We start from the raw sequence: 22,121 nt of genomic DNA, 5'->3' as shown, positions 1-22,121 counted from the left end.
CCTGTACTCACTAACACCATGCAGGAATTATGCAAACAGAAAACACACTTTCCCTAAGAAAAACGTGTTATTTTCAAACCAGGTGCAGGTTTTTAGGACAAGGGAGACCACAAGGTTGAGGAGCAACAGAATAAGGGGAACTGGATTCAAACTTAAAGACAGTAAGTTTAGATATTAGGAAAAAAAATATATTTAATTTAATTAATTAATTAAAATTTTCTTTTAATTCTTTAATTCTTTTTAATTCTTTAAGGGTGGTGAGGCATTGAAAGAGGTTGCTCGAAGAAGTTGTGGATGCCTCATCCCTGCTAAGTGTTCAAAGCCAGGTTGTATAGGGCTCCGAGCACCGTGTAGAACAAGGACACCGAGTGGAAGCTGTCCTTGCCCACGGCAGGCAGGTCGGAACCGGATGATCTTTAAGTTAAGATCTTTAACTAATGATCCAGCCCAAGTCTTTCTGTGGTTCTGTGATCCCAGCGAGCCCGAGCGCTCCCCGGGAAGAGAGGCCGCCCTCAGCCGAGGAGCCTCACGCCGAGCGAGGCCGCTCGGAGCCAGCCCCGGGCAGCGCCGCGCGCGCACCGCGCCCCGACCGGCAGCCGGCTGCACCAATGAGGAGAGGGGGCGGCCCCGGCTCCGGCCAATGGCGGAGCGGCGCGCCGGGAGGGGCGGGCCACGGGCCGGCATGTGGCGGGCGCTGGTGGCGGCGCGGAGGCTTCTGTGGCCGGTCGGGGCCGCAGCCGGGGGCGCCCCGCGGGCGCAGCCGCCGCCACCCCGGGCCCCGCCGGGTCGGGGCTGCGCGTCGGCGGGAGGCGGAGCCGGGCCCGGGGCGCTGGGGGCGGCGGCGGAGCGGCGCCAGCCGGCAGGTAGGGCCCGGCCCGGGGCCGCGCTACAGGAGTGCCCGGCGGGGCCTTGAGCGGAGTGTGAGGCCTCGCGAAGAAGGGGCTGCCAGGCGCGGGTGGAATCGCGCCTGCAGCTGCCGGGGATCCTCGCCGTGCACGGTGCGATCGGCCTCACCTCGGCCGCGGCGTCGGGGTCACGGCACCAGCAGTGGGCCGACACGGCCTCCGCAGCGCTGCTGGCGAGCGAGGAGTCGGGGCGGTGTGGAGGGAGCCCGTGTGTAGATCCGTGTGTGAGGGAGCTGCTCCGAGTCGCAGGGGTTCTGTGCCGTGCGCTCGCAATCGCCCCTGTAGGTAACAGCCTCGGAAGCAGGAGCGCTCAGTACAGGTACAAGGCTGCTGTGCACGGGCCTGGTTTGTGGCTGTAGCTGTACAGCAAAGCTCCTCTAGCCTGGATCTGACCGTGACGATCAGTGATTGGTGATGGTCAGGACATCCGTTCTCCAGGCAGGCTCTGGAGGCTTCTCATGTGGCTACCCGGCAAATATTTGACTTCTGTAACCACTGTGTCTGGAAGAGCTGTGGCCACTGCTAATTTTCAGGGTGTGACCACAGCAAGAAGTTGTAAGAGTGCCCTGAGCTGAAAGCCTTACATTTACAGAGACCCGATCCAGTTTCATATCCCCATTCATGCATATAATTGTAGCTATTGTTCCTTTGTTTGGCTTTTTCTTTATATTGGGAAATGTAAACCTTGGCTTTGTGCTGGTGCTCAGTCTGCACTAAAGTTCATTTTATAGTGGCAGACTGGCATTGCTGACAGATTCAAATTATGCCTAAAATGTGCATACAAGTTGTCTCTACCTAATTAGGACAAATTAGAAGTAAACTGATTTCATGGTGTGAACAGAACATAGTTTCACTGATTTACTGTTTTGTAAGCTGGCTTCCTTAAACTGTTGGACTAAAGCTTCGTCTACAATATCATAGTGCTCTGCACCAGATCTGGTTAGGGAAAAAGAAAAAAAAGTGGCTTTACTCATCCTGCAGATAAAAAAATGTCTTCTCTGTCATGTCAGTTCTGTTTTCAAAATACTGGTTTCTTCTACTCAAGATTCTAGAACAGTTGCATCACGATGTATTATCACAGATTGTTGAAAAGCACTGTTCTGAAAAATTTTGTCTGTTTTAATAATGTCTGTTGGAGTACCTAGGTTTAACTTGTCTATATTGACAAGTGTTATGATATTATTGACTTTCAAATGCAAGAACAAGAAATAAGTAAGTTAGCAAAAACCAAAGTTTCATTTAGGCAACTGTTACATCTAGTGATAGGGTTGTTTACTGGGAGATTGCTTAGTGGTCAGCTTTGGTGGCTGTAAAAATGATTTTGAAAAATCTGCATTTCACGTTGCATTGTCAGTATCACGGCAAACTCCACAGTGAGTGACTAGCTTAGGCTATAATTCAGTTAATTGTTATTTTATGGCTTTAAATGGTTTATTTTTGTAATTAAAAAGAAATTTTGCCACTGTACTATTTTTTCCATGTGCTCCAGATACTGTTCTTCCAAAGTTCAACATTGACTTGGCTGTAGCATTACTGAGGCAAGAAAACGCTAAAGACATCTGTGTCATCCAGCTGTCTCCAGAAATAAAATACTGTGATTATTTTATAATTGTGAGCGGATTTTCAACACGGCATCTTCATGCAATGGCAAATTACATGCTGAAAATGGTAAGACAGTTCTTGCTGCTCTGAGTTTTGGGAATGGTTTTAAATGTTGTGAAAGGAGTTTCCCCAGGATTTTGTGTGTGTAGGGGTGTACCAGGTAAGATGAAACTGATGACATTATGTCATTTAGTCCTGATTACATTAAGGAAGTAACTGTGGGTTTTTTCCTTTAGCAGTACTACACCAAATACAGGTATTATATTTTAGAAACAGACCTCTCTGTATGTAGACACCGAGGACATAACAATTGGGTGACTAGAGCATGAATGATGTGGGATGGTGATGACGACTTGTGTCTACCTTTATTTTTGTCCAGCGAGCACCATTGCTATTCCCAGTCATTCAAAATAGCTTTATCTGACCATTCTCAAACCCTGATCCTTAACATTTCAACTTTCTCAGGTGTATTGAAAGGCTGGGAAAAAAGTTGGCCTCTTAAGAGGCACAGGATCCCCTCATGAGCATTTAGCAAACTAGTAGTTAATCGTCACCCTGTGGGAGACATCACGTACTACAGAAGAGGAGAAGCAGCAGCAGCCCTCCTTGCACAGAAATACTCTGCTGTTTGGCTTTGGAAGAAAGGGAACTTTCCAGTACAGAAATGGAAGTCAGAATAAAATTACAGGTAGATCTTGGTGATGAGTACCAAACTTGGGGAGGGAGAAACTTTATTGCCAGAGAAGAGCCATGCGACTGTTAAAAAGCACAGCCTGAGGAGTATGACCAGCCCCCATCTCAGTCAGCTGTCTCTATTCAGCCTGGAGTTGGCCTTTTCAGCACTCAGTTTCTTTCCTTTCCCGACCCTGTTTTGCCTCTCAGTCTTGGGATTGCTTTCTTCCTTCCAATCCCGTTGGTTTCAGCTGTGAGACTCATGGGGGAAAAGGAGAGCGGCAGAGATGGTTTAGCTTTCCAGGGCCTTTCTGAGCAGATATGGGAAGTTTCTTGTGTTCTCTGCAGGAACTGGCGCATCTTCGCAAACCAGAATTTCACCTTAAACTGGAAATTGCATTAATGCATTGATTTGAGTATGCTAAATCAAAGTGCTTAATATGTACTCTTGTTTGTATAGCCTGCTAGTCTTAACAGTTTTTCATTTCCCCCAGACCAAGAGAGGTCAATGAGTACTGCCTTCCCTGCAAAAACATGGCTGGGCTTCATGGCTGCACCCTCTGGTGGTTGTAAAAGCAGCAATTTTTCAAGGGCAGAGCCTCTTGGGAAACATGGTGTTCTTCTGGGCATCCTGAGGAACTGGGAAGCCTGGTCAAGTACTTGGGGATGGCTCAGTTCATCTCACATCGGAAGGTTTCTAGGTACAAAGTAGTTGAAGCTTAAGATGTAAAGCAGAGCAGGTGCTCCAGAGTGCTGCCATGCACTTGGCAAGCTTTAGTACCATTCCTAAATCCTTATGATTTACTCACAGTAAAACAAAGAGATGCTCAGGTGTAGCATGAGATCTTCCTCTTCTGCTTCCAGGAGCTTGCGAATGGCAAAGGCTCACATCCCCATCTGGTTTCATGTTGGAGGAAGAAGCTAACACTTGGCAGTATTGTAATCTGTTCACCTTACATGGCCTTTAAAGAGGAGGCTTCAAAACTTGTAGCAGGGATCAGGCTTTGCAGCCTGATGATACTTGATGGCAGCTCACACAGGGCTTTTTAGCATTTTGAGCAGACTATTAGAGTCTTTTGATGACACCTCACAAGCCATTTTAAAGAAAGGAAAGTAGAACTGGTTCTGAGTTAACATTTTGAAAGTTTTCGTTGCTGATTTGCAAACTAGTATCATAACCCAGCAGCTAACATTGTGTAGAACAGCCAGGAGCAGCTGCATTTTGTGATAATTGCATTCCCAGTGAAGTGGGACTCATTTGCCAGCCAGCCATGCTGGTACATATTGTTTTGTGTTCTGTGTTCCTTGGCAGAATGGACTGTTGGAACCATTTCTATCTATACTCCTTATAGAGGAACAAGTAGGTTACAGCCAGGTCTGAAAGTGACCAAACTTCAGCCTAGAGCTGTCAAATTTCTCCAGCTCTGGTGGGTGCTTGGATTCTTCATAAATTGACTGGGGAGAGCGGAGTTTCTCAAGCTAGCATCTACAAAAGCCAGCACATGCTGCATGGGGAGCTACCCACTCTCCCTGACAGACCTTGTGCAGTCCTGCTTTGAGCTGCCCCCTCTCTCAGGTGGAAGTCTGTGTGCTGGTCCTGCATCCCCCAGCTTGCAGCAAGTGTTGGGTGTGTGCCCTCAAGAGGCAGGAGGCTGGTTTGAATGCCTTCCTCATGGCAGGGGATGAAACTTGTTTTCACCCCACTCCCCCTTCCATCTGGGAAAAGAATAAGCTCAGCATCTCCATTTCTGCATCCTCAACCTGCCAGTGTAAATCACCAGTGAAAGGTATCAGAAATAAAACCTGGTGGTGGTGGCAGCTGTAGGGACCCAGTAACTGTGAAAGACTACTGTAAGCAGTTGTATTTAGTACTCATCTTGATAAAAGATACCTACAATATTCTTAGACAATGTTATGGGAATCCAGAGCATTAGAATTTCAGACTTGAGAAATCTGTACTTATTTTCCAGTAGTGCAAGTGTATATTAGCCTTTTACTTTTGTGCAGACCCCAGGACCAGCATGAAGTAATCTAAAACTTTTAAGTTTTAAAACAACTCAGCAAAGTCAAGCTTCTCTGTTGAGTGCTTTTTAAGTAAATGCAAAAGACTTAGTTTTCTGTCATTCCTTTTTTTCTCAGTACAAGCATCTCAAAGAAGAAGGTGGTCCTCATACTCAGATTGAAGGAAAAGAGACAGATGACTGGCTGTGCATTGATTTTGGTAAATATTTGTGAATCTGGGAAAAACAGTTCTGCATGAGCTTTTTGTTGACAGAAGCATCTCACCAGGAATGCTGGTTGCTGTGAAAAGTTCACAGTACTATGCAATTGTTGTTTGAACTCATTTAGATAATAAATGATTTTCCATTACATATCTTTGGCACTGAGAAAAAACAGTAACTATTCAGCAGCTAAAATAGGTCCTAAAAAATTGAAGGTAACAATAGTGAGGGGAAAAAAAAGCTACTTCAGTCAGTTTCCTCAGGTTTCCGTAGTCCACGTTTGGGTAAGTGGGGGCTCATTGTACATGGCCTTACCAGTGAACTATTGAACAGACTTTTTCACTGTCCAAATCATACAACCACATGAGGTAAAAACTCAGTCCTAAGAAATTGAGTTTAATTTTTTATACTACAAGTATGAAACTACACAACTGCTACTTTTAGAATCTTACCCCCTGCCTTGGTGTTTTGACCTAAAAGATGAAAGGTTCACTTCTGAATGAGTGAGGAGCACTGCAGCCACTGATATAAAGGCTTTGTTACTTAACTATAGTAATTATTGACAGTAATAACTGAAAATCAGTTGGAATTTAAGGGCATAACTACAGTAAAGTGTGTTAGACAAACACTGGAATTAACTGAAAGAACTGAAAGTTCTTTGCTGTTGTTTGCACAGAATTAATGAAACCAGAAAAACTTAATACATAAAAGTTTGAATCTATTTAATTGTAAAAACCACCTGAGCAGTGTGAGCAACACACCTAGGAGAAATTACTTGCCTTAAGGAGAATGTTGACAATAGAAGAAAGCTGAAAATCCATCTGCCACCCTGGGAGACTCTTTCAAGTAAAATTCCTGTATTTCTTCTGTCCCATAGAAGTCATACTGTCTTTGTTTTGGAGTCTTGTGATAGTGTCTTATTTTAAAATATGTGTCTCGTATCTTGTTACTGTAGTCTTGGAGTTTTTTGAAGGACTGACCAATTTCTAACACTGCTTGAGAGCTGGAAGCAGCAGCTTAGGAAGGGACCTTTGTCAGCTGACATATTGTATATAGCCAGAAGAGGGATGGAAGGCTTGCTCAGCTGAAGGTGTAGTAGTGCTTTACTGTTCCCATCAATTTATTGTGAATTTCTGTTTTGTGCAGGTAACATAGTGGTGCATTTCATGCTGCCAGAGACACGAGAAGTTTATGAATTGGAGAAGCTGTGGACTCTTGGTCCCTACGATGACCAGTTAGCACAGATGACTCCACAGTCTCTTCCAAAAGACTTCATATTTGGACTGACTCCTAACAGCAGTGATCATCTTGAAACAAGGACTTAAAGCAGCTACTGCGTGGAGAGAGAATGAGTGTGCCTGAGTCATACAGTCTTGAGAGCTGAGTAGTCAGTACAGTTGATGAGTACAAAACTGTTACTATTGGATTTGCCTAGAATTCTGAACAAGCTGAAGTGAGGAGGCTCATAGAATCATTAAGATTGGACAAACCCGTAAGATAAGAGTCCAACTGTGAAATGTCAAAGAAGGAATCCTATTAGAGCTTCCCAGGGGATCCACTGTTTTAGTGGAGTTTGCAGTGAGAAGAGCAGGGCAAAGACAGCTGCTTAAGCTGGAACTGATTCTCAGCCTCTAGAGTAATTGTTTTTCTAATATCTTTGAAAGACACCCTGTAGTGGCAGTGCAAAACAGACTGGAGTGCTGCAAGGAAAAACTGAAATAGTACAGTTGAGATGATGCTTCTTGTGTTAAGCCATTTGCTTCTGGTCACAATAAAGCAAGTCAAGGTCTGAAGGGAAAACAGACTGGTGTAACTGAGAACATAAAAGCCAAGAGCAACAGTGGCAAATAAATGTGCTTTGAGTTATCAGAGCAGTAAATCAGTTTTCCAGACAAGGCAAACCTGGTTTTAATAATAATAAAGCCCCAAACTGAAGTGCTTCAATTACTTATTTTCATGTGAAAAGATTCAGCTCATCCTGCATGAGCAGTTGACTCCTCTCCTAGTTTTTCTCTCACCTACTTTCTGAAAAAGGGACACTGAGACAACACACTATGGCAGTGAAAACCTTCAACTATTTTAAGTGGGAAAAAAGTTCTATAGGAAGCCCTTGGTCACTGAGCATTATTTGTTGCTAATAGACTGTTCAGCAGTATCAGAAATCATTGTTCAGTGTGTTCTTAGCATGACATACGATCTGATAACCAGTTAAGGAACTTCAAGGTGATAACCAGCTTGTCTGTGTAAGACAGGATGCTTTTCTATGCTACGGGACAGGTGTTTCGTCACTGGATTAGGATCTCTTCCTCCTGGAGAAGTTTGCTCTGCCATGTATCAGAAAGCAGAAACAGGAGATCCTAAGAGTAATCACCTTTTTCTTCCTATAGCCCCACAATTACTGCAAGCCCTGTCTGCATCACTGCCCTGCACAGCAGCTTCTGTTTGTAATGCTCAAAGTGAGCCTGGTTTTTGTGCCTGTAGCGGTGTTGTTCAGGAAGAAGTATGTTTGTTTTAAAAAATCCAAACAAACCAAAACCCACTTCTCCCTCTATTTAGGATCATATTTGCTGTGTCTAATCTCTGTTTTTTAATGAATAACTGCCTCTAAGTTCACCTGCTGTTTGATACAAAGCAGCAGATAGTTCTGCAATTAAGTAAAGGGTATTTTTTAAGTGTAGTTTAACCATGCAGCTAAAACATCTTTGCCCACAAAACAAATATTTTCTTGGGAAATATAACTGCAGAGAAAGGTTTTCAAAATGCTTCATGATACTTTTTGAAAGTAATCACATGGGAGAAAGATAACCTTGGCTGTCATACAGCCTGATGGGTTCTAAATCAGGCATTTCCTCCTAGGAGGGATGTGTAGGGCTAACTGGGTCATTCCCTGAAACATTTGCCTTTTACTGCTGCTGTGGCTAAGTAATATGTGATGAATAGAGGTAGGTTCAGGAAATATTACACCCTTGTATGAACCCCCATTTAGTAACCAGAATCACATACAGTATCCTGTCTGAAAGAGCAGTAAGAAAAGGAGTACCCAGAAAAGAGCAGTATGAGAGGGAAGAGCTGTGTGAACAAGCTAGAACTCAGACAAGACAAAAAAAATGAAAATAACAGGAGAAAAAAACCAGTAAAATAAACAAATACAGCTGACTTAACTGTCAAAGCATATTGTGAAAAGGAGTTCTGTGAACATCCACTGGTTGCTATTAAACAATCATCTGCCAGCACAGAGAAAAAACGAGGTCCTCATCCAATTAAAAGAAGCATTTCTAATCTCTGCTGTGCTACTACAACACCCCAACCACATTACCTGGCAGCTTTGGTGAGACTATGGCCTGATAGTCCTAGAAGCTGGGACGTAGGAATTAACCAAGACAGTCTGGATGATCAATACTGTGCAACACTAAAGCCCTTTGGGAAAGAAAACATTCGGGAATTTTTTCAACTGGATAGATCAGATGATTTCTGGGTAAAATAAAAATACCAAACAGCTTATGCAATGAGTCTGTAGATTGAGCATTCAGTCCTTCTGGACAGGTACATGTTTGGCTCTGTGAAGGATCCCTTGGTGAGATAAACAGGAGGAACCACTAAGTGAACCTTTTGTCATCATTTCTCTGATTTTCTTCACTGCATCTGAGTAACTTCATTTTCAAGCAGTGTTTGTCCATCACTTGAGCTAACATCTCTGTCAGAGCCCAGCTTGAATGCTTTCTCAACAGTTTTCCACGTTTGCTTAAGAATCCTCCACCTTAGCACCATATCAAGCCCAGGCTGTCTTGCACAGCACACATGCTCCGTTTAATGGAAACTGATACAAAAAGCGCATGCCTTGGAAATTGCGGCTTGAGAACAAAAGCTCTGGAAGGTTAGAAGCAAATAAAACTGTCATGATTAAGCAAATGCTTAAAACAGGGGTTGAGCTGTCACAAATGCACCAGCAGTACAGAGCAAGGCTTGACTTTTTATGTTGCTCAAATGACAAGGTGCTGGTTCTGAGAAGAAAGCTCAATAGTGACATGGAGAAATGAGCTCAGGCTGCCCTGTGAAATGCGATACTCTATGCCATGCCTTCTACAGACATAATTTCTTCAATTCCCTCTTTCTGCTGGCTGGTCCCAGGAAATGAGCTATGAAGTAGGAAGGTGAAGTGGGCTTCCAAGTTCTCTTTGAAAAGATAGAGAGTTGTGTAATTCATGATGCTTTTTCATTTCCCAGCTCCTCCCTCTCACGTGTAAGCATTCATTTATATACCTGGTCTCATTTCTACTCCAAATAATCTTAACAGGGATCTAAATGGAGAGGTGATAACGTCCTAACTGGCAAGTGCTGTGTTTGGGTGGTCACAGTTGGGGTGAGAGGTTGCCAGCACATTTGTTTGCCAGTGTAACTGGTTCTGCCTGTCCAAGCTTTTAAGGCCACACTGATGACAAAGCTTCATCATTCCACATCCACCACAGTAAAGACTGCCTCCCGTCTCCCCACCACCCAAAAATAAAATTACTGCATTTCTGATCTCCTTCATGTTTGATCTGACAGTCAGGACTGTCAAGTCCACATTCCTTCCACGGCAAACAAGCCTAAGTGAATGGTGCAAGGCAAACCATGAACCACTGGTTGTCCTACAGACTATATGGCATTGTTAGATGGACAAGCCACAGAAGTCACTGCTTGTTTTGGAAAGTGCAAACATTGTAACCTGGCTGTCCTAGCAGTTATGGAATACCTGTAGGTTACTGCTCATCCTTATTCAGTTATTATGGACAGGAAACCAGCTTGATCAAAGCACCGCAAATGCTTGGGACAGTCTGTCCCTGTGCCTCATTATTTTAAAAAAACACCACACAACTTTATCTGATGATAGGAGTTAAACTCTTTATTCCATTCAGAGGCATCTGGCAAGTAGAGCTGCATTGGGGGGCACATTACAGATGAAAAATGTTCCATACTTTCTGGATATTGAAATCATTTACAGTATTTACTTTCTAGCTATTCCCAAATACTCCAAATTACCAAGTCTCAATTGAAAAGAAAAACATGAGATACCATATTAAGTCTAGAAATTTAAGAGAGATGACAGTAATTAAATCAGCAGATGTAAATGCAGCGCCTATCTGTAAAGTAATTTTTAATGGAAAATAATGAAGTCAAATCCTCCTCAAATGTTAAGAAAGGAACGTCCGACTGACTTAAGCCTCAACAAAAATTAAAATGCTATGTACTTTCCATACTTCAGTAATTTTAAATTCATTGTAAGAAAAAAAAATTATCCTAAAAGCTAGATGAAGGTCACTGTCAAAAAAAGGAAAAGAAACTCATTTTTCTTTGCTAAAACTACAACATAAGTTTGTGGTTTTTAAACCAATTAGTAAAGAAGAGATGCAGGAAAAACACTTCAGACCATTTTCAAAATTATCTAATCTGTACAACAATGATCTTTGGGAAAATTATCTAGTCTATGTAGTAATGCCTCTATTTCAACATGAACCTAAGAGGTAGATAACAAAATGATGAAACAAATGTTTTTGCTCACTGTGCCCCTCAAATCAGTGCAGCATGGTGATTCTGATCATCTCATGCACAAAAAACATCACAAAAAAAGGTTCAGAGGTAATAGCATGGCTCTGTCGACCACACACACACAGGCGCGCACGCGCACACACACACACAGCAGTCTTTATGCACCATGTGTTGCCACATTTTTTTTTTTCTTAAACTGAGGTAGACTGAAGTTTATTGTAGAAACTTGAATGTGTCACTATTACCACAATCATCATTCAAATTACATTTGGAAATTAAAAAATTTGGTAACTTTCCTGTTATCCCTGCCTTTTGACATTTTTTTTTTTTTTGTTCTCCTCTAATGGTTGGTTGCAGAACGTGCATAAATCCTGCTGCATCTATTATAAGCCAGGCTAGAGAGGTTGTTGTTTTGTTTGTTTTTTTTCTTGTAATAATTTTCAAAACCTTCAAAGTGGCTTAGTGTGGCCCATAACAGCGGCTGGATATGTAAACTTAGCCTTTCATTATCTTTCAATGTGATCAAACACTGTTTGACCTTCCCCCATCGTGGTAACTGAAAGCAGTATGATGTGATCTGCAGACAGCAGAGACCCTCCTGGCCTCAAAAATGCTCTAGCAGATCAAGTGTTCTATCAAACTGAAGATGAAGCTTGCTCTTTGAACAAAATGGCAAAGTCCAAATGGGCTGCAAATGGTTAAATGTAGCATTATTAGGTAGTGATGGTCAAAGGCACAAAGGGTTCATGCATTCAATCAAGTAGCACAAAAAAAAAATTCAGCCTCTTGCAGCCTTCTAAATTTTTCCCCCAACCCCAGCCTCTTGCCATCACTTCCTTGTCCTGTTCCCAAAAAAGTACCGTCACAAACTTTTTCATCCCATCTTAAAAGAAAACTAAACGGCATTGCTGCTATCAGAATGTTGGCATCATTCACTATCTTTTGAACATTCATTGAATTTTTTTTTTAAACAAATGATGGTGTTGAAGCCCTCAGGAAATCTGAGGCTGTGTTTTTTTTACCCACCTTACTCCCATCAGCCAGCAGCTAGAAGTGCTCTACTATATTTTTCCCCGATAAGTCTGTAGTACTCCTGGCTGGTGGCTGATCAAATTTTAATTTTTTTTAAAAAAATAAAATGCTCAAGAACTATTAGCTTTATAAAGTATACAAAATACCAAAAAAAAAAGCAAAAAAGGAACAATTTCTCATTGAGGTACTAAATGCCTGAGGTAGTTTAGTAAAATGCATATTTATCTTTTTATGCCCTGGCCAACACCATTCAACACTTCCCTTAGGTTATTCATGGCAGTGTTATGTAAAAATGCAACCAAATTCTTTTTTAAAAAATGCCACTTGTTTCAACATTGGGACTAACACTTAAACTCTTGTCAATACCCTTGCTCTAACCCTAGCCCACCCGCAATCCCACCCTCCAAATGTGTTTCTTCTTTTACAACTGGACCTATAAGAGCAATGCCTTTTCTTTTTTTTTTTTTTGTTGGTTTTTTCTTTTCTTTTTTTTTTTTTAACCAGTGAACTCAGAAGAGAAAGCTTCATTAAACCAAGTTCTAAAGTTGTTGGGGAATAATAAGAACAATAAAAAAGACTAACGAGTTTATGTTAAATTGTGAGAATAGAACAAAAGGGAAGTGAAGGGGTCCTTATTTTAAAGCTGGGTTTCAAAAGTTTGAGAGAGCCTAAAGAATACATTCTCAGAGACAGCGTTCAACGGTTGCCTGGTCCTCGAACAGGTGATTGGCTTGGTGGATCTTCTGCATAAAACTTCAACAGGTGCTCACCACCTGTCTCTCTGTCACACAGTCTGTCTTTGGTCTGGCATCTGTCTCTGATGGGCCATTTCCTAAACCTTTATTTTCGTCTTGGCTGAGGCTGTCCGCTTTGCAATGTTTTTTGCTGTTGCTGCTGCCTTCTTACCTGAGCCAGTATTTCCTGAATTTTTCTCTGAGCAAGCTGAAGGACACAAAGAAGAAGAAACAACCCATCATGATGCCATGCTGCAGTGACTGCTGTTTACAACCAACAAGAGAAGCTACTGGAATTAAGAAAACCTGGAATGGCTAAATTTCTAGTATTGACAAAATAACTTGTTAATTAAAATACACTTGTACATCCTCATGATGTACAAACTAAATTTTAATTTTTCTTCTCTTTTGACCTACAACAACTACTTGCATGGTCAGTTTCTGTAATACAGAAAGCATGAAAATAGGAAGATGACTGCCACTGTTGCGATTACTGAAGTTACAGCCTTAATTTTCACTCCTCTGGAAATACTAATGTCTTATAAGAACCACTGTTTTAATAAAGAAGGCACAATTTTTTTATACACTAGGGTAACCAGAAAGTCAGACTTACAGGACTTCCCAGGCCCCCTCCCCCAATCTCCTTTCTGAACTACAAGTCATCTGCAGCAAAGTATCAAAAGGAATGAGTCTGAGTTAAATGAGGAAGGAAATCTTGTGATCCTTCATGATATTAAATAGGGCAATGTGGATGAATTACATATCTGGGTGTATTCTTTTCAGATACTATGGTATGGCTTGTGTCCCTGTTCCTTCTGAATTTCAGCCCAATCACAACCTGAGTTTTCTTTTGCTTTGAAAGTTTTAGCAGTGCCAGAGCCTGCATAAATTGACAGAAGAATTTAAAGAGACTGTTTTGCATATGTAAACGTGCACTATTGTTATAAATCTCTCTCACAGGCATGAGGAAAGTTTATTGCAGCAGACAACCAGAGAGGCCTGGCAAGCAGTGCTTTCTGTACCCTGAGCAAAACTCTTCCATCCCTTGGCTCCTGGCACATGGCTATAAAAGAAAGACCATGGAAACATCAAGGCAATACAGAAAATCATTGCAGTCCTCCTACCTGGCATGCATAGAAGTGACCAGTTATTTTCACAACCACCTGATCATTTTCATCAGGTGTCTGGTCACGAGGGACTACAACTTCTGCACTTGTCAAGTTTTGGAGCTCATTTACCTATAAACAGATAGTAGAAGTCAGAAAACTTTAATGAATGTTATACAACCACCAAGCCTCAAAGATCCCAAGCATTGAAACATCATCCTCAAAGCTACATTTTTTAAAACCCCTCACTAACAGAAAGCATCTTTATGCAGCAGTGTGCACTCTGCAACATGAGCCTCTTGTGTCTCAACATAAATTAGCACCAAGTCCTTTGGGTTTGTGGAAGTGTTTTAAAGACCGAATACAACACACAGAAGGTGTTAAATACATGACTTAAAAAAAGCAAATAGATGCCACAGTATTTACAGTTGAGTTTAAAAGTGTAAGGTCAGAAAAATCATATAATATAGGGAAGAAAAATACCAGCGTATTTATACACTTCAAAAACCTACACAAGATGGAAAACTTCAGACTGAGCAGTTGAGAAGTTCTGTTTGTTCAAATTATTTTCAGCAGCTTATCAGGCTTCCATGGTGTTAAGTAGAGGTCTTTGTCTCATTAAAACTAATTTTGTTTTAGAAATGCTTATCATTGTGTAATTAAAGTTTTAGATGAACAGCTTCTCAGATATGTTTGTCCTTAAACCTCTTACTACTGCAAGTAATGGAAGAGGCCACATTGCCTCTCTTGACCTAAAGACCCTGTTGCACTCAGGAGGGACACCTGAGACTGAACCATGTCTTTGCAAATATCATCTAGCTCCTGACTTAACACCATGTGAAGATACCTGAGCACCAGCAGAGCACCAGCACCTTTTGAGGTTTGAAAAATCTCAGTGATGTTATTTTATACAACAAGCTGAGCCTAAGAAGTACCATCAATTTAACTGAAACAAAGATATGTACACTTTTTTGTAATATTGAGGTCTGAACATGTCTTAAATTCCTACCACTTATTTAGAAATGAAATAAATCATTCTAAGATTGGCTTCAACTCTGCAGCAGAAGAAAGGAAAATGTAACAAGTATAGCTAAGAAAATAGCTCCTGCTTTAATGTAACATCAAAGAATTAGTTTAGCTAAAAGTTCAAGCTTTCTGTATATATATACACACTAAATATGAAACATAACTGAGCAACACTAAGGATTTTATTTCAGCTACTTACTGTTTTGCCTCCTTTACCAATAACTCTACCAGCAGCATAGGATGGCACTTTTATATGAGCCTCAAGTTTCACTTCTTCTTTAGGTCCAAAGAAATTTTCTTCTTTAAGTTTTCCATAGATTCTCCCTTGAGCCTGAAAAATTGCTTTCAGTTAGAGAATGTTCTTCCTGGAATCTACTTAACGTCAAGAAATTCCACAGAAAGAAGAACTCTTAGTACACAATCCTGACAAAGTGTTTTCCTTAATAAATATACTATTTTTCTAAAAGAAGTCTTTGTACCAAAGTAGAAAGTACCGGTGTCCAGCTTTAAAGATTGCTTGATGTACCAGGGAACACAGCAATTTAACAGAGATCATTATTATTCTGTTTTTTCGGTAGAAATACTGCTTTTAAAATAAGCTATCGCTTTTCTGTAGAGGTAAAGAGTGGTGGAGAGAAGGAACTGTCAGGCAGAAGTTTTTTATTACACTCAGAAGCACAAAATGCAACTAATTGATTTGGAAACCCATTCTTTTAAGGATGCTAAACTAAAAAAACCACAACACCCTCAACAAGTCATGGGATAAAGACTCCAATTGGAGCAAAGAGCTTGCTTTCACAATCCATTACAACATACTGTTTAAAAATAAATAAATTTGCACTTGCTCAGATTTCCAAAGTAGAGAATCAAACTGCCCAGATCTAAATAGTGCCATGGGAACAGTATTATTCCAACCAGCATACGGTTCCTTTTTCTGGGAAACACACAAGTGCCAGATAGCACAAGAAGAGTGTCCACTGAGAGCATGGTTGTAAATTTGCTGACTTTTAAACACATTTTTTCCTTATTCACAACCATTTATCAGTGAATTTGTGAGAAATGGTTACCAAATCTTCTACTCTATGGTTTCTAGATGCTTCAAAAGAACATACATTACTGCCAAATTGTAAAGAAAGATGGGATGTGGACTTCTTTTAAAAAAGATTGTAGATGGTCTTCCAACATCTCCAGTCTTTCAGTTCTTGAAAAGGTCTTTAGAAAGGGAAACAATCTAACTGGGCTGCAAGCCCCTGCACAGTAAAACAGTGACTGAAATGTGTTGTCTACACTAGATTCCACTTCACTTTCATATATCCCAGATCCAAGGCAACACAGCCATGGATGAATAGTGGTGTCACAGGGATGCCTGAACTCTAGGGAGCACTGCAGCAGAGGCTCTGAACAGTGGCATGTTCCCTTCCCATTGCCTTGCTAACAACTAGTCCTGTACACTGCAACATCCTCAGGCTGCAGCACCTGAGAAAAAAGGGATACAGCCACTGCAGCTACCAGGGACACGAATCAAAGACAGCAGAGCACAGTGGATTAAGGAAAGGATACCGAAGTCACAGGCTCTGGGATAACACTGCCTCTCCAAGAGCTCATTACTCATCTGAGTAGCAGCTATTCCCTCTTTAAGTTGTGGAGCACCAGTTTGCATTCTTGGGGCCCTAACAACCACTATCCCAAGAGAGGAGACCCTTCTTAATCAGAGTTTAAGGAGAGCACTAATGAGGTGTGGACCTGGCCATAAACCAGCTTCAAGTTAACAGCAGTGATAAAAGGAAGGACTGAGCTCTGCCTCTGCCCATCCCAGTCAAGAGGGCATTGCTCAAAGAGCAGCTAAAAGGCTACAAGGTCTGGAGCTAAATAAAGCCTCAAGGGATAATTCCTTTTCCTTCATAAAACCAACATAGTCCAGGAGCATTGACTGTGCTACTACACTGATTCACCTTGGCAAGCAGAGTTCAAGTGTAAAGTAGCAACTGATTGATGTGGTTTTAACCAATGTATGGGGTGCAGAAAAAGGACACTTTCCTCCTTGCATGAGTCAGGTTGGAGAGAAGAGCTGCCAGAAGAACTCTGTGGGACTCACAGTTTATCTTGGGAGGAAACCTGAGGACAAGCCTTGGCCTACATGAAAAGTCAACATAAGGGATGCCCAAATTTTCTTTGGCATGCTACTCCTTGAGGGTAAGTCCACTGATATCTGATGAAAAGAAAGAATAGCCAGCATCTGACCTTGTGCTAACCCCAGACCATAAGAGTACCCAATACATGAAACGTCCCATGTGGCCAAGCCCACATGCACACAGAAAATATCAAGGACACAGAATTCCCAAGTCATGCTTTGACTTCAGTGGCATTTCAAATGCATATGGTAACTGAGCAACAATCCCAAATGCATCTAAGTTTGCTATTATGGCTGCAAAATTCCTGCCCTGGTAATTTTCCAAAAATCCTAAAGGCATTAATGAAACTGATATCCCTAAAGTTTGCACACCTCCTTCTTGCTAGGTGCCCTGAAGCAAAAATACCAAGTCAAAAATAAGAACAGGCAAGAAAACGATGCTAGGATTCAAACTCTCAAGTGACTTTCCAAATGCTCCAGGCCACATCTGTGATGATGCCAGGCTGCTGCACTGAGCTGCCTGTATCACTCCTAGCACAGTCAACTCCTTTTGGGGTAACTAGACATTTATCCCTTGACATTTAAGGCAGAAGGGCACTCTGGAGCTTAATTTAACACAGGTAAGATAATCAGGTTGAGTATCTCCTTGTAGTTGTAGTGGAAATACAATTATAAATCTTGCATTTATCTGTAGAGCTACCCAAAAAGCATTTTCCATTTGGCACAAAACAACAACCTGGGAAGACTCAATTTCATCTTGTCAACTTTGCAATTTCAATTGAGCACACAAAACTGTTGCATGTACCAAGACAGATTAAAAGACTCCACTCAAGGGTACTTGTAGATAGAAGAGACATTTAGGAACATAACATGACCATATTTTTATGCTGGACTTGATTCCTACTTACATGAAACACCCATGAGTTTACAGGTAACCAGAATGTGGCCTCTAATAGTGCTGTATTACTCATATTCCTGTGTGACACCTTTCAGCAAAAGGAAAGCAAAACCCAAGTGTTTACTAAAATTCTGAATAAAGCGTGCTTGGAACAGAGTTTTGTTTTTAATATTGTCCCTTAGGATCCAAAGGCCACTACATACTGACAAGTTTTTGTATGTTGTACCTTGAACTGAGCTTCTGGAGGTCCAGTGATGATAACCATTCTCAGCTTAGCATCTGGTCCTTCAGCAGGGGCAATCTGGAATGGATAAACATAGCTATTGGCAGCTGTCTTTTGAAGGAATAGTTTAAAACCACCTCCTCCCCATTTCAGTCTCACATTCTGTTCAGGAGTGAAAAATTATTCGTTACAGCAGCAGCAGCATCACACTTCAGTCATGGTGGGTTTGTTCTCTTTAAAGTGCATTAATTAGCTGTAATGAAATATGGAGAAACTAGCTAAACCACCATGAGCAAATTTACTTCTGAAAATTAAAGACACAGCTACTCATCCACACATGGCAGAATCCCACATGGCGTTTTCATGTGGCTATGAGTGATGTAAGACATGTAGCCTTCAAAAAGACAAATCTGGTTAATAAACAGACTCTCATCCCTACCCACTAGCTTGAATAGTCTTTCTAACAAGTTTTGCTCATTAGCAAAAGCTTGCATCCATTCCCCTGAGAACAGAAGATCACTTTACTGTTGTAACTAATCAGATCCAAAACATTACTCTGTACCGGACAATGTGTGACCCAAATAAAAATTAAGCTCCACCAGAGCTGAGACAGAGATGCCTGTAGGGTCTTTAGCAGTTCATGTCACCACAACAGTAAGATTTCTGTGGGTGTTGTTCTCAGACTCCAGTGGCATTGAATAATTCAAACTAGCCTCTGACATTCCGAATGAATCTTTTGTTTATCACAACTGACATTTCCATTGTTGCATCTAGTATTACATAGCTGCTATTGAATGAGCAATATATTAAACACTACAGAATTTCATCTCAGCTGTTGGCATAGGGATGTTATTCATATTTAACAGCTGTAGTTTATTTCAGACAAATTACCAGTCACCAGGCATCATTTTCACTAAAGAATTTTGCTAAGGAAAGTTTATAACATTATTCATATTGTACCCTAAGATGGAGAAGGCATTACATACTAGTTATCTGGTTTGCATATCTATTTTTCATTATTTATGAATTCCAATTGGATAGATCTAAAAATTCACATTAATTTTACAGCAGTATATTTACATGACACGACATTGTGGTAAGACCAAGCACAGACTAAATCCATCCATTCTTTGGACAGTGTTTTAGAGGGGCAAAATTTCAGGATGTTTTTAGAGGCAGCTGACTGAAGAGAGTTCAGCCTGACAATTGTCATCTGTGTAGACAGTTTTGTCTCTCAGACACCTCTAGTTTTCTTAGCAGCCACCAGCACCTTCATTAAAATTTTAGGAAAAATATTTTCCATCAAGCCTTCATTACATCTTATGTGTGTCTAAATGTTCTGGGACATATCTTGCTTTGATTTTCTCCTGGAATATTCTGTTCTCAGAAGCTGGGATAAAACATGGCTGAGGGCTGCAAAAGAAACATATACCAACTAATGATTCAGTGTCTGAAGGGGCAACCCAAGAGAATTCTGTGTTAATTTTGTCTGTCTGCCCTTGGAAAAAGTAGTTATAAACATACAAATAATATACAAGTGGTGAATTTAACTTCTGAGATTAAACAACTTTACATCCCTAACCAGAAAACAACCAGTCTTCTATATATGCCAAGCCACAAACTGACAACTTTATACACCCAAACCCCATAAGGTTCAGCTTTCATCAGGAAGGGCTGCTATGGAAGGAATTTATAACCAAGGAGATGACAATTGTTCACAACAGGTCTGAGCAGTGTAGCACAGGGTGGGCAACAGATAACTCAGATCTCTGCCTGACTCTTTTGCTGAATAATTGAGTTCTGCTGGAGTCCCATACTGAGCCTGCGTAGCTAAGCAGTGACCCCCAGCACCAGGACAAAACCTGAGCTCAGCAAAAGCCACGTGCACCTCTGAGGTGACAACCTGAGCACTGCAGCCTCATGCAGAGCCCCAGTGCATCTGCAGTTTAGTCTTACATCATGGGTGATGAGTTTCACCAGATCTACAAAGCTCAGCATGAGCACAGAGAAGATGCTGGAGGATGTAAAACGCTTCCAGCTGTAACAAGCTACAGCACAACTCAAAACAAGCATTATGCACAGACTCACTTCCTCCACAATGGTTACTGCAGTTTGGCAAGTTAGGAGTTACTCAGGCAGCACTTCCTCTAACTCTCAGCTAAAAGCACAGACTCCTTGATTCACAATTTATTATTTTGCTCCAAAGTTATGATGACAGAGGGCAGGTGGTCAACATAAGGGAAGGTCAGAAATTCTGAATAATTTACCAGTTGCTATATTTAATACTTTCACTTCAAAGGAAGCCTGATGCTCCATGTTGTTCTGCCATATTACAGGTGAAGTTGCATTATGTTAATAGATAAGTACACATGCAGCTTCCCAATTTTCCAAGTGTACCCTCTATCTGCATACTTTTGTTAAGATTTTATCTTATTTTCACAAAAAGTGTCTTAATTTTTTTCCTGCTGAAGGAACAAAAGATCAGAGCTTGAGAAAACTTTTATCTGGATTTAAATTAATACAGAAATGTTAAATGCATGGGGTAGAGGGGTGCCAGCCAGTAGGGCAAGCCTGAGGCCACTGTTAGCCAGATTGATGAGAAACACTGGAAACTCCCTTTCCACTAAACTCTCATCCAAGGACCAACTGAAGAACTTGTTTGGACGGGTTCTTGGAGGTCCAGGTTGTTTCACACTTCTCTCTCCAACTAGCAGTACCTTCCATACACTGCTTAAACTTTAGATACAAGCTGCAGGAATGGAGAGGGAAAGAGGAAACATGTGATACATGAGAGCCCCATGCAAGAAAAATTTCGTAGAGAAATATTGACACCTCTCACTTTTTTCTGCTTCATTTTCCCCCTAAAATATGGTTATTAATGCTCAATTAATATAAATTATCTGGATAGTATAACTATTTTGCATTCTGCTCAAAAAAGGATGGAACTGGGCAGTGTGTCATTGGTTGACTGGCCAGTAAACAGATCAGGACTAGGCAAACCACAAACAAGACTCATTCATCAGGGTTCCCCAATTATTTCACTCTGCATACTTAGATGAACATCTTCCAAGCCAAGCTCAGCTTCACCAAGCTCAACTCAGCATAGCCAGCTCCTGCCCTGCGCCCCAAACTTTTGGCAGATCCCTACCAGAGCACTCACTAAACACATCACTCCTCCAAAACAAAAATATTGGGCTGAGAAGAAGGCATTTGTTTTATCTGTGCAGTAAAATGACCATCTAACAGCATACTAAAGCTACACACTGTACTTTAAATGCACTGCTCTTTAAACTTTTCTCTTTTTTAAAAAAAAATTTAGGCCAAAACACTATACAGCACAAAATGGCAGAAAATATTATTTGTAAGAAAAAAATGTTCAAGCATCTAGACAATGACCAAAAAAAAGTGGTCAAAAGCCAAGGCCTTCCTACAACTGCAACTGGTACTAACCCCTGTACACAGCCAAGAAAGATTTCACCAAATTAACTAAAACTCAAGCTTCTGTTAGAGGTCAGCCTCTGCAAACCATCTTGTTCTTAGCTACACTGGGGTGGTCAATACACAAACAGCTGGATATTAAACCTGATAACAAGGTAAATGTGCTGTTTAAGAACTGACTGGCCCTAGGAGCTTCGAGCAGCACGTGGGTGAAGCTGCAGCATGAACAACTCAGCATGGATCCATTTCAGCTTGACAGCCCAGACCAGTCCATCTGGAACAGAGCAAGGGCAGCCAGGAGAGTAGGAGACTTCAACTGTGCTGCTGTGTTTAGAAGGGGAATTTACCCCACCAATTTTCACTTTACTTAAAGTAAGGAGAAAGCCTTTAAGCACTGCATCATTAAGGCACAAGTCTGTTTCTAAGACCACCAAAGTAGTTTTCTTTGCAGCTTATATTTCACACCTCAGGAGAGGTTTGAAAACATGCTTCTAATTATCTTGTCTCAAGGAAGATTAAAAGATGATTTATAAACAAATGTACCATTTATCACATCACATTCTAAGCATGGAGTGGGGGAGGATGTTCATGAAAGCACGGCTTGTG

At 41.3% G+C, this 22,121-nt stretch overlaps 2 protein-coding genes across 4 annotated transcripts in view; one reads left to right on the top strand and one right to left on the bottom strand.

Annotated features, from left to right (window-relative positions):
* The first annotated feature begins 667 nt into the window (after positions 1-667).
* On the top strand, positions 668-7,345 carry MALSU1 (mitochondrial assembly of ribosomal large subunit 1). The gene is made up of 4 exons (XM_086853776.1): positions 668-863; positions 2,395-2,573; positions 5,319-5,400; positions 6,548-7,345. Exons 1-4 carry the CDS (start codon positions 683-685, stop codon positions 6,724-6,726), a joined length of 621 nt encoding a protein of 206 aa, XP_086709902.1. The 5' UTR covers positions 668-682; the 3' UTR covers positions 6,727-7,345.
* Positions 7,346-10,256: 2,911 nt separating this feature from the next.
* IGF2BP3 (insulin like growth factor 2 mRNA binding protein 3) overlaps positions 10,257-22,121 on the bottom strand; it is a 113,064-nt gene continuing 101,199 nt past the window's right edge. For all 3 annotated transcript variants that reach the window (XM_086853756.1, XM_086853768.1, XM_086853764.1), the window contains 4 exons: positions 18,081-18,155; positions 15,025-15,156; positions 13,818-13,931; positions 10,257-12,901 (listed from right to left, as the gene is read on the bottom strand). In XM_086853756.1, coding sequence (XP_086709882.1) covers positions 12,800-12,901; positions 13,818-13,931; positions 15,025-15,156; positions 18,081-18,155 — 423 coding nt within the window. In that variant the 3' untranslated portion in view covers positions 10,257-12,799. The remainder of the gene's footprint in view (positions 12,902-13,817; positions 13,932-15,024; positions 15,157-18,080; positions 18,156-22,121) is intronic.

This window comes from Cyanistes caeruleus, chromosome 1, assembly GCF_971803275.1.
Source record: "Cyanistes caeruleus chromosome 1, bCyaCae1.hap1.1, whole genome shotgun sequence".
Taxonomy (NCBI): Eukaryota; Metazoa; Chordata; class Aves; order Passeriformes; family Paridae; genus Cyanistes; species Cyanistes caeruleus.
Note: the sequence above shows the minus strand (reverse complement) of the source record. Positions and strands in the feature narration are given on the sequence as shown.